General features: G+C 45.8%; 1 protein-coding gene across 7 annotated transcripts in view; it reads right to left on the bottom strand.

Moving 5' to 3' along the window:
• The window catches only part of GALNT10 (polypeptide N-acetylgalactosaminyltransferase 10), a 222,223-nt gene that overhangs the window by 52,782 nt on the left and 156,409 nt on the right, over window positions 1-13,032 (bottom strand). For 5 of the 7 annotated variants that reach the window (XM_060634785.3, XM_060634789.3, XM_060634791.3 and 2 more), the window contains one exon: window positions 9,205-9,255. The exons of the other annotated variants lie outside the window; for them this stretch is intronic. In XM_060634785.3, the coding sequence (XP_060490768.3) occupies window positions 9,205-9,255 (51 nt within the window). The remainder of the gene's footprint in view (window positions 1-9,204; window positions 9,256-13,032) is intronic. 7 annotated transcript variants of the gene reach the window in all.

Genomic DNA, 13,032 nt, shown 5'->3' with positions numbered 1-13,032 from the left:
AGTCAGACCTGATGTCTGCCCCCAGCCCACCACTGGGGCCAACATCAGACTGGTGTGTGCCTTCTCTTCCCCTCTCCTAGGGGCGGGATTCACTGTGGGGTGGTGTGGCCCGTCTGGGCTACTTGCACACTGCCAGGCTTGTAGTGCTGGGGATCTGGCGTATTAGCTGGGGTGGGTAGGCAAGGTGCACGGGGGCAGGAGGGGCAGGCTTAGCTCGCTTCTCCTTTGGTGATCCACTTCAGGAGGGGCCCTGTGGCACCGGGAGGGAGTCAGACCCCCCGGAGGGATGCAGAAGCACAGTGTTGGGTGTTTGCTCGGAGCAAGCAAGTCCCTGGTAGGAACTGGTTCCCTTTGGGATTTTGGCTGGGGGATGGACGAGGGAGATGGTGCTGGCGAGCGCCTTTGTTCCCCGCCAAACTGAGCTCTGTCGTCCCGGGGCTCAGCAACTCTCCCTCCCTTTGTCCTCCAGCCTTCCTGCTTTCCGAGCAGAGCTGTTAACTTATGACCTCCCAGATGCTAAGTCCCACTTGCTGTCGGAACACACTCCGTCCAGCCCCTCTGCTTTTGCAAGCCAGACTCGGGGGCTCTGCTTGGCCGGCGGGCAGCCCCTCTGTTCCGGCTCCTTCCCGCCAGTCTGTGCAGCGCACACCGCCTCTCCGCCCTTCCTATCCTCTTCCGTGGGCCTCTCGTCTGCGCTTGGCTCCGGAGACTCCGTTCTGCTAGTCTTCTGGCGGCTTTCTGGGTTATTTAGGCAGGTGTGGGTGGAATCTAAGTGATCAGCAGGACGCGCGGTGAGCCCAGCGTCCTCCTACGCCGCCATCTTCTGCCCTCCCGATTCAGACAAATTAGATTTTAAAGCAAAAACTAACAAGAGATGACGAATGGCATTACATCATAGTTAAGGGGTCTATTCATCAAGAAGATCTAACAATTGTAAATTCTTATGCCCCCAACTTGGAGACCCCAAGTATAAAAACCAATTAATGACAAACATAAAGAGACTCACTGGAAATACCATAATAGTAAGGGACTTTAACACCCCACTTACAGCAACGGACAGATGATTGAAGCAGAAAATCAACAAGGAAACAATGGCTTTGAATGACACTCTGGACTAGCTGGACTCAACAGATGTATTAAAAGAACATTTCATGGTAAAGCAGCAGAATACACATTCTTTTCGAGTGTACATGGAACATTCTTCGGAGTAGATTACATACTGGGTCACAAATCAGCCCTCAACAAGTACAAAAAGATGGAGATTATACCATGCATATTTTCCAAACACAATGCCATGAAACTTGAAGTCAGCCACAAGAAAAAATTTGGAAAGACCACAAATGGAGGATAAAGAAAGTCCTACTAAAGAAGTAATGTTAACCATGAAATTAAAGAAGAAATAAAAAAGCACATGGAAAGACATGAAAATGAAAACATGACAGTCCAAAATCTTTGGGATGCAGCAAAGGCAGTCCTAAGAGGGAAGTATACTGCAATATAGGCCTACCTCAAGAAACAAGAAAGGTCTCAAATACACAGCTTAGCCTTACACCTAAACGAACTGGAAAAGGAACAGCAAATAAAGCCTAAAGCAAGCCTAAGAAGGTAAATAATAAAGATTAGAGCAGAAATAAATGATATAGAAATAAACAAACAAAAAACCAGTAGAACATATCAACAAAACTAAGAGCTGGTTTCTTCAAAGAATTAATAAAATTGATAAATGCCTAGCTGACTTATAAAAAGAAATAAGAAAGAATCCAAGTAAATAAAATCACAAATGGAAGAGGAGAGATCACAACCAACACCACAGAAATACAAATAATCATAGGAAATTATTATGAAAAATTATATGCCAACAAACTAGGCAAACTGGAAGAAATGGACAATTTACTAGAAACATACAAACTACCAAAATTGAAACAGGAAGAAATAGAAAATTTGAATAGACCCATAACCAGCAAAGAAACTGAATCAGTAATCAAAAATCTGCCAACAAAAGTCCAGGGCAGATGGCCTCCCAGGGGAATTCTATCAGACATTTAAAGAAGAGTTAATCCTATTCTTCTCAAATTGTTCCAAACAATAGAAGTGGAAGGAAAACTCCCAAACTCCTTCTATGAGGCTAGCATTACCTTCATTCCAAAACCAAAGACCCCACTAAAAAGGAGAGTTACAGACCAATTTCCCTGATGAAAATGGATGCAAAACTCCCCAACAAAATAGTAGCAAATTGAATCCAACAGTACATTAAAAGAATTATTCACTATAACCAAGTGGGATTTATTCCTGGGCTGCAGGGATGGTTCAATATTCTCAAATCAATCGACATGATATACCACATTAATAAAAGAAAGGATAAGAATCCTCTAAATAGATACAGAAAAAGCATCTGACAAAATACAGCATCCATTCTTGATAAAAACCATCAATGAAGTATGGATAGATGGAACATACCTCAACATCATAAAAGCCATATATGAAAGGCCCAGTGCTAATATCATCCTCAATGATAACTGAGAGGAAAACTGAGACCTTTTCCTCTATGATCAGGAACAAGACAGGGATGTCCACTCTTCACCATTACAGTTTAACATAGTACTGGAAGTCCTAACCTCAACAATCAGACAACAAAAAAGAAATAAAAGGCATCCAAATCAGCAAGGAAGAAGTCAAACTTTCACTATCTGCAGATGACATAATACTCTATGTAGAAAACCTGAGGGGCACCTGGGTGGCTCAGTTGGTTTGGCGTTTGACTTTGGCTCAGGTCATGTTCTCATGGTTCACGAGTTCACGCCCCGCACTGGGCTCTGTGCTGACAGCTCAGAGCCTGGAGTCTGCTTCGGATTCTGTGTCTCCCTCTCTCTCTGCCCCTCCCCCACTCACACTCTGTCTCTCTCTCAAAAATAAATAAAAATCAAAAATTAAAAAAAAGAAAAGAAAACCTGAAAGACTCCACCAAAAATTGCTACAGCTAATACATGAACTCAGCAAAGTTGCAGGATATAAAATCAACTTATAGAAATATGTTGCATTTCTGTACACTGATAACAAAGCAGCAGAAAAAGAAATCAAGGAATCAATCTCATTTACAATCATAGCCAAAACCATAAGGTACCTAGCAATAAACCTAACCAAAGAGGTAAAAGATCTGTACTCTGGGAGTACCTGGATGGCTCAGTCAGTTAAGTGTCTGACTTTTGATTTTGGCTCATGTCATGATCTCATGGTTCATGGCTTCAAGCCCTGTGCTGGGCTCCACGCTGACAGTGCAGAGCCTGCTTGGGATTCTCTCCCTCTCCCTCTCTCTCTCTCTTGTCCTCCCTGACTTGCATGTACTCTCTCTCTTTCTCAAAATAAGTAAACTTAAAAAAAAAAATTCTGTGCCCTGAAAACTATAGAACACTAGTGAAGGAAATTGAAGAGGACACAAAGAAATGGGAAAACATTCCATGCTCATGGATTAGAAGAGCATTATTAAAATGCCTACACTACCCAACGCAATCTCCCCATTTAATGTCATCCGTATCAAAATACCACCAGCATTTTTCACGGAGCTAGAACAAACAATCCTAAAATTTTTATGGAACAACAAGAGACCCCAAATAGCCAAAGTAATCCTGAAAAATAAAAGCAAAGCTGGAGGCATCATGATTCCAGACTTCAAGCTATATTACAAAGCTACAGTCATCAAGACGGTATGGTAGTAGCACAAAAACAGACTCAGAGATCAATGGAACAGAACAGAAAACCCAGAAATGGGTCCACAACTATATGGTCAACTAATATTTGACAAAACAGGAAAGAATATCCGACGAAAAAAATACAGTCTTTTCAACAAATGGTGCTAGGAAAACTGGACAGCAACATGCACAAGAACGAAACTGGACCACTTTCTTACACGATACACAAAAATACACTCAAAATGGATGAAAGACCTAAATGTGAGGTAGGAAACCATCAAAATCCTAGAGGAGAACACAGGCAGCAACCTCCTTGACCTCAGCCATAGTAACTTCTTACCAGACATGTTGCCAGAGGCAAGGGAGACAAAAGCAAAAATGAATTTTTGGGACTTCAAAATGAAAAACTTCTGCACAGCGAAAAAAACCAATCAACAAAACTAAAAGGCAGCCCATGGAATGAAGGAAGGGATCTGCAAATGACACCTTGGATAAAGGGTTAGTATCCAAAATCTATAAAAAACTTACCAAACTCCATACCCGAAAAACAAATAATCCAGTGAAGAAATGGGCAGAAGACATGAATAGACACTTTTCTAAAGAAGACATCCGTATGGCCAACAGGCACATGAAAAGATACTCGACGTCACTCCTTATCAGGGAACTACAAATCAAAACCACACTGAGATACCACCTCACGCCAGTCAGAGTGGCCAAAATTAAGAAATCAGGAGACTATAGATGCTGCCGAGGATGTGGAGAAACGGGAACCCTCTTGCACTGTTGGTGGGAATGCAAACTGGTGCAGCCACTCTGGAAAACAGTGTGGAGGTTCCTCAAAAAATTAAAAACAGATCTACCTTATGACCCAGCAATAGCACTGCTAGGAATCTACCCAAAGGATACAGGAGGGCTGATGCATAGGGCACATGTACCCCAATGTTTATAGCAGCACTTTCAACAATAGCTAAATTATGGAAAGAGCCTAAATGTCCATCAACTGACGAATGGTTAAAGAAGATGTGGTTTACATATACAATAGAATGCTACTTGGCAATGAGAAAGAATGATATCTGGTCATTTGTAGCAATGTGGATGGAATTGGTGGGTATCAGGCTAAGTGAAATAAGGCAGAGAAAGACAGATATCATATGTTTTTGCTTATATGTGGAACTTGAGAAACTTAACAGAAGACCATGGGGGAAGAGAAGGGAAAAAATAGTCACAGAGAGGGAGGGAGGCAAATCATAAGAGACTCTTAAAGACTGAGAACAAACCAAGGGTAGATGGGGGGTGGGGGGAGAGGGGAAAGTGGGTGATGGGCAGGGAGGAGGGCACTTGTCGGGATGAGCACTGGGTGCTGTATCGAAACGAGTTTGACGATAAATTACATTAAAAAATAATAAAATAATAATTACAACCTCACCCAAACAAAACAAACAAAACAAAGAAGGCATCCAGGTGGCTAACAGAGACATGAAAAAATGCTCAACATCACATATCATCAAGGAAATACAAATCAAAACCACAATGAAATACCACCTCACACCTGTCAGAATGACTAAAATCAACAACACAAGAAACAACAGGTTTTGGTGAGAATGTGGAGAAAGGGGAACCCTTTTGTGCTGTTGGGTGGGAACTGGTGTGGCCACTCTGGAGAACAGTATGGTGGTTCCTCAAAAAGTTAAAAATAGAACTACCCTATGACCCAGCAATTGCACTGGTATGTACCCAAAGGATATAAAAATACAGATTTGACTTGGTACATGCATCCCAATATTTATAGCAGCATTATCAACTATACTCAAATTATGGAAAGAGCCCAAATGTCCACTGACTGATGAATGGATAAAGAAGATGTGGTATATTATATACAACGGAATATTACTCAGCCATCAATCTTGCCATTTGCAATGAGGTGGATGGAGCTAGAGTTTGTTATGCTAAGTGAAATAAGTCAGTCAGAGAAAGACAAATACTATATGATTTCACTCGTGTGGAATTTAAGAAACAAAACAGATAAACCTATGGGAGGGGAGAAAAAGAAAAAAAGAGAGAGGGAAACAAACTGTAAGAGACTCTTAAAGACAGAGAACAAACTGAAGGTTGGTGAAGGCAGGGAGGTAGGGGATGGGTTAGATAGGTGATGGGCATTAAGGAGGGCACTTGTTATGATGAGCACTGAGTGTTGTATGATTCACTAAATTCTGCTCCTGAAACCAATATTGCACTGTATGTTATCTAGAATTTATTTATTTTTATTAAATTTTTTAAACATTTATTCATTTTTGAGAGATAGAGACAGAGTGAGTGGGGGAGGGGCAGAGAGAGAGGGAGACACAGAATCCGAAGCAAACTCCAGGCTCCGACCTGTCAGCACAGAGCCTGATGCGGGGCTCAAACCCACAGACCACGAGATGGTGACCCAAGCTGAAGTTGGACGCTTAACTTACTGAGCCACCCAGGCGCCCCTATGTTTATTTTTAAAATTACTTATTTATTTTTATTTGAGAAAGAGAGAGAGAAAACACGTGCGTGCAAGTGGGAGAGGGGCAGAGGAAGCAGGCTGCACGTTCAGCATGGAGCTCGATGGGGGGCTTGACTTTAGGGCTGTGGCATGACCTAAGCTGAAATCAAGAGTCAGACACTTAACCGGCTGAGGCACCAGGTGCCCCAACTAATTAGAATTTAAATAAAAATTTAAAAAGAAAAAAAAATGCTAACCATCAACAAAACAGAACAAAATTAAAAACTACATTCCCCAGAATGGCAAAAAGTAAAGACAGGAACAGTATCAGGTACTGGGGAAGAGGTGGGCAATTGTAACTCATTCCTTGCTGGAAGGAATACAAAGTGTACAACCACTTTAAAAAGCTGCTTCTTACAAAGGTAAAGAGGCGGGGCACCTGGATGGCTCAGTCGGTTAAGCATCTGACTTCAGCTCAGGTCATGATCTCATGGTTTGTGAGTTCAAGCCCCACATCAGGCTCCATGCTGACAGCTCAGGGCCTGGAGCCTGCTTCAGAATCTATGTCTCCCTCTCTCTCCACCCCTCTGCTCATGCTCTGTCTCTCTCTCTCTCTCCCTCTCTCTCTTTCTCTCAAAAATAAATAAACATTTAAAAAAAAAAAAAAAGGTAAAGAGGCAACTGTCCTATGTCCAGCAATTCCACTTGTAGGTATTTACCCAAGAGAAACAGAAACATAAACCTGGAAAAACAATGAAATGTTTCACAGTGGTTTTATTCATAATAGTACCAACTAGAAACAACCTAAATGTCAGCAACAGGTGAAGGGACAAATGAATCGTGGTAGAGTCATACAATAGATTCCCTACTCAGCAACAAAAGGAGCAAATTTTAGTGTACCCAACCACATGGATGATTCAAAATTACTATGGTGAACCAAAGAAACCAGACACAAAAAATAACTCAGTGTATGATCATTTGCAGCTCATCAACAGCCAAAATAATACTCTCTGTCTCAGCTGGGAAAATTGAACTGAAAATCAGGAGAACAGGGCTCTCATGTCTGGCACAGTGGGCCCATCCTTGATTTCTTCTGGGCCTTGGTGCTATCCCTGAATCACGGTTTGGACCGGGTCTTCTAGGGCCCAGGACCCAGGCTTCATGGAAGCCCAGTTAGCACATGACTAGAGCTACCAGGTGACCCCCTTTCCTAACCCAGGCTGCTCTGAATTCACTGCATCCGGGCTTAGAGCTGGAAGGGCCCTCCTAAATCAGGGAGCACATTCGGATCACCTGGTGAGCCGGCTATAAATGCAGCTGCATTGGGCATCATCCCAGGGGACTGTGACCTGCTAAGCCTGGGGTAGCATCCAGCGTTTTCAGTTTCACTTGACCCACAAGAGATTCTGATGCACAGCCAGGTCTGGAAACCGCTAGAGTAGTTCAGTTTCTTTATTTTGTAGACAGAAAGCTGAGGTCCAGAGAAGGGAAGGACTCACCTTTGACATATACTTAACAGTAGGGCTGGGTTCCAAACCAGGGTCCCCTGGCTGCCTGGTTCAGAGCCCAATGACCCTTTTATTTTTCTAACTCCGTACAGAAATGTTTCACTTTCACTGTCACCTAAAGCAGATTATAATTTGCAAAGGAGCTGCACACATTTTATCTCGCTTGGTTCATAAAATCATACTCTACATCATGCTTCTTCCCACCCGACAGGTGAGAAAATGGATGTTCAAAGAAGCTAAGAAACTCGCCTGTGGTTGTATAGGCAGTAAATTGAGAGGTTTTGTATAGAGACATGATGTTTCCCCCTTTTTATGTTTCCCCAAGCTCTTACAGTCATATGCTCCGACTTTTTTTTTTTTTTTGCCAGTTCTATCCCACTCTAATCTGTTTTTTTTTTAAATCAACTCACCTTTTTAAATTAAAAAAAATTACTGAATTACATTTACTTTAAAGGGAAATAAACATCATAAATGGAAAATTGATACCAAATGGAATCAAGAGTTAATGAAAAACCGAAACAAATAAAAATAAAACAATGTGACTCAATTTTAGGCAGATCTTCCTGCCCCTCCCTCCCACACTGGGAGCTCACGGTCTGCTTCTCTGTCAAGAAGGGAGACACGGGAAACCAACCGAGGCTCTCCATCCGAGGTAACCAGAAGACACAGACGGGAGTTGGAAAGAGAAAAACTCTCCACATGATTCAATGCGGCCTAATGCAAAGTCTCTGAACCAACTGAGATCATCTCAGGTGCCACTTAAAACCACTTTTGCACAGGACACTGCTCCAGTGGCTCGACAGAAGTCTCCAGAAACTTCCACCACCTGAAGTGTGTTTTGTGTTGTATCCCCTGGCATCTTGGAGGTCAGAGCAATTAAAAGATATACAGAGAAAAGATGATCTCCACATGTACAAGCCGAGGCTGGAAGGCTGAAAAATACTCCGGGCCGCCTTCCTGCTTGCCTGCCAAGATTAATATGGCGCCTCCTGCCCTTTACCACTTCTCTTTGGAACAGTGACTCTGTAGAAAGCAGAAATCAATTTGCCCTAATTGAGGGACTAAATCTTTCCAAAAGAGACTTTCTTGGGCAGTGAAACAAGATAGCAAGAGGCATGATCATGCTCCAGATATGCTGCTGTTCGGGCAGGAACACTATCTTTAAAAAAAAAAAAAAGAAAAATCCATAGTCATTGTCTGTGACCACCGCTGCCTCTTGGCTGGGTTCAACTGGTAGGTCATTAAAACAAGGATGAGATAATTTCCTTCACCCACACACCACTACTCCCATCAGAGGGTGAAATATCACCCCGGCTGGCTCTAATCATCGAGGGCCCGGCTCGGGAAGAGCCCCGTCGCTAAATCACCCCGCACGCAGATGGCCGCAGTCATTACAGATCGACCAATTAGGGCCTTTTGACAGCTTGTGGTAAAGTCGGAGCAATTATTTAGGGGCAATTATGTGCCTCCTGTCCTTACCAGGAAATGCATTTACACAAAAATGCATTTACACAAAATCAGGGCTGTTGCCTTCTCTTACCACACTGTCTTCTTGGATGAGCACGTTCCCTGAAGTCACAGAATTGGAGAGCTGGAAGAGGATTTGGATGAAGATGATGATGGTCATGATGATGACAATTCTAAGGGACAATTACTGAGCCCCTGCCCACACGTGGAGCTCCCTGCTTCATACACGTAATCTCTGACACCTACAATAACACCACAGATGGGGTATTACGACCCCATTTTACAGACGATACCACGAAGCTCAGAGCAGGAAATGGAGCCTGCCCAAGGAACACAGTTCATAAATGATGAAGCCAGGGTCTACAACCCAGCCTGACTGTCAAAGAGCAGGCTCTTCCTACTGTACCGAACAAACTCCACCTCTGCCTCACTGCTCTCAGGCCCTTCGATCCAGCCAGAGGGGGATGGGGGAGGGCCAGAGAAGTTAAATGTGTTCTTGCCCAGAATCATACAGCAACATGGCGTCTTCCACCCTGGGAGTTCCCCCAGCTTCATAAGCACTAGGGCAGGGATGGAAAACAGGCTTCACTGAAGTGCCTAAGCTAATGGGTTGTAATGGATACCTAAAACTATATTAAGAAAGGCTCTGAGGCTATATTCTGGCTCAGCATAAAAATGCCAGGACTGAGGGGCACCTGGGTGGCTCAGTCGGTTAAGTGTCCGACTTCGGCTCCGGTCATGATCGCACAGTCCGTGAGTTCAAGCCCCGCGTCGGGCTCTGTCCTGACAGCTCGGAGCCTGGAGCCTGCTTCGGATTCTTTGTCTCCCTCTCTCTCTGCCCCTCCCCTGCTCATGCTCTCTCTCTCTGTCTCTCAAAAATAAACAACAAAAAAGTGCCAGGACTGAGAAGAGAGGTGTCCCCTGAAGCAGCAGGGAGGCAGCAGTCCTAATGGCACACACTCACCATTCCTATTCCAGGGGCTGCTCTGACTGAAAACCAATACTGAAGTGCTTTTGCCCTTATTACCCCTCATTTAATGGTAAGTCAGGGCCATCCAGCTTGGAGTGAGGTTCGTTCTGAAGGGAAGCCCCGTCACGGCAAGGCTTTAAGCAGGTGTCAGAAGAGCCGTGAAGAGAGCTCACAGGTGGATTCTGTGTGCCCCGTCCACACCCCCTCAGCATCTGTTCTCACGGCTACCAGCTTGCTGGCACCTGCCTCTGCCCCGGACTCTGCGCCCCCTCGGGTGGGATAGCCCCGAGCGCCTGCTCTGTGCTGGATCCCAGGGCCACCCATGGGATCGTGCACAGCTGCCCGCTCTGGTGCCATCACAGGCCATCTGTTCCCATTCTCACTGCCTCACTCTCTTGCTGGTGTTTCTCGAAGTCTCCTCCCCAAACAACTACTTGCACTCATATCCTGCCGCAGTTTGCAGGAAACCCAAATTGAGGCAAAGCCAAGCAGCAGGTATGACCGAAGGGAACTGCAAGGCTGACTGTGTGGTTCTGTGAAGGTGCCCCTGATGACTCGAGCTCAGTCACACATCGTTCTCTGGTGCCTGGTTTCTGTAAGGCATTGTAACTGTGTGTTGAGAACTCAGCCGTACAGGCACTAGCCCAAGGGCCTCATGCGCGTTTACTCATCTAATCTTCACAAACACTCCCTGGGGCAGCTCACCATTAGTATCCCTGTTTAACTGAAGAGGAAACTGGGACACAGAGAAGTTAAGTAACTCTCCCCAGGTCCACACAGTTAGTAAGCAGCAGGTCTTGGATTTAAATCCAGGCAGTGTGGCTCCAGAGGCTGTAGTCTTCTTTGTTACATTTTTTTTTTTTTAATTAGGAATCATTTCAAACATATTAACAGAATAGAATAAAGGACCCTCCCTCCCCCCCCCCCCCCCCCGACGCCCATCGACCCATCACCCAGCTTCGGGAATTATCAATTCCTGGACACTCTAGTTTCATCTCTGCTCCTGCCCCTGGGAGCTACTGGAGTCTGTGCTCTTAACCATCCTGCTGCTGGATGAGAAAAGCTGGGGAATTAACGTGGGAGGACAGGACAGCTCCCACTGGCCCTTTCCCGAGAACACTCCCACCGAGTTCTCTCAAGGTCAGGCACACAGCATCTTCTCAGGAAATACTTGTTGATGGCCTTGCTGGACTCCTCTGAAAGCCACTACAAGGAGGGTGGGACAGGTATCATTTCCGGCATTACTAGAGAGGAGACAGGCCCAGGGAAGAGAAAGTCTTGCCCCGAGTCTCTCAGCCAGTGAGGTCTGAGTGAGGACCAGAACCAGGGCCTGTGCTTCCTGGGTCACCCCTAAATACTTGTATGTGTCATGCTGAACACACACGCATGCACGCACACACAGGCTTCCCTGGGGGCTGCAGGCTTCCTGGCTCCTGTGTTGAAAGGGAGCCTCTCCTGGGGCACCTGGGTAGCTCAGTCGATTAAGTATCTGACTCCTGATTTCAGCTCAGGTCACGATTTCATGGTTTGTGAGATAGAGCCCCGCGTCAAGCCTCCCCCGTCGGGCCTCGTGCTGCCAGCGCGGATTCTCTCTCTCCCTCTTTCTCTGCCCCTCCCCTGCTCATTCTCTTTCTCTCTCAAAAATAAATAAACTTAAAAGAAATGGAGCCTCTCCATCTTATCCAGTCTCAAGGGAGTTAGGTCTCTGTGGATGGTTCTCCCTGCTGGGCTGTAGCCCAGGGAGCAACGGCATCAGAGGAGCTTCTCCAGGTTGAACGGAGTCCCCCCAGAAGATATGTTGATGTCCTAGTCCCTAGTATCTGTGAATGTGACCCTCGTTGGACACAGGGTCTCTGAAGATGTCATCAAATTAAGGGTGGGCCCTCATGCAATGACCGGTGTCCTTTATAAGACAGAAATTTGGATGCACGAGGAGAAGGCCATGTGATAATGGACACAGAAACACTCTAAGAAACACTGAGGATTGCCAGCAACACCAGAAGCCTGCAAGGGGCAAGGAAGGATCATTAGGTAGAGCCTTCTGAGGGGGCATGGCCCAGCTGACCCCTTGATTTTGGACTTCCAGCTTCTAGAACTGCAAGAGAATAAACTTATTTCGTTTGTGTTGTTTTGTTTTGAGCCCGCTAGTGTGTGGTACCTTGTTAAGGCAGCCCTAGGACACTAAGACAGAAGGGTGAGGTTTTCACCCGGGCATTGTAACGGTGACACTGCAAGAATATGGCCCCGGTCCAGGCCACTGCTGTCCTGTGTCTGGAGCACTGTACAATTTAGGGGCAAGTACAGTGGCCATGGTTGCTGTCCCTGCTCCGCTCTGTCCCCCTTTAGTCTAGCCGGCATGCAGTTCAGGGGGTGTCTGAAAAGAGAAGTAAACTGCCTCTCGTCACCCTTCCAGTGCCTTGCTTAAACCCTTCAACGGCTTCCTATGGCTCTTGGAAGAGGGTCCAAAATCCTTACCGGGGGTGACAGGGCTGTGTGTACCTGGCTTGTCCCCTCCTTGCTGCCCCCCAACATGCCGTCTTCCTTCAGGTGTCCAAAGGGCCCCAAGATGGCCCCTTCTGCCTCAGGCTGCCTGTCCAAGCTGGCCTTTCCACCTGGGTTGCCAAGTTCCCGAGCTCCTCCCATCCCTCCACAGTGAACTCCTGCGCATCCTTCAGCTCTCAGCTCAAACTTCAACTCGTCACAAAAGCCTTTCTGATGACCTCTCAGACCGCAGCTGGTCCCTGGGGCAGATTGTAGCAGAGCCCTGGGACACGTTCTTCATGCCCCTCAGCTGAGATCATCCATCGTTCTGCATTCGCGGAGTTACTCGTCTCCCGCCCACTTTAAGCTCCAGGAGGGTGGGCCCCGTGACTGCTCTGCTTGCCCGTGTACCCCACATGCCTCACGCGGAGCCAGAGGTGTCTGCGAATC

The sequence above is a fragment of the Panthera onca genome, chromosome A1 (genome assembly GCF_046562875.1).
Source record: "Panthera onca isolate mPanOnc1 chromosome A1, mPanOnc1 haplotype 2, whole genome shotgun sequence".
NCBI lineage: Eukaryota > Metazoa > Chordata > Mammalia > Carnivora > Felidae > Panthera > Panthera onca.
The sequence above is the reverse complement of the archived record's forward strand: the minus strand, read 5'-3'. Positions and strand labels throughout refer to the sequence as shown.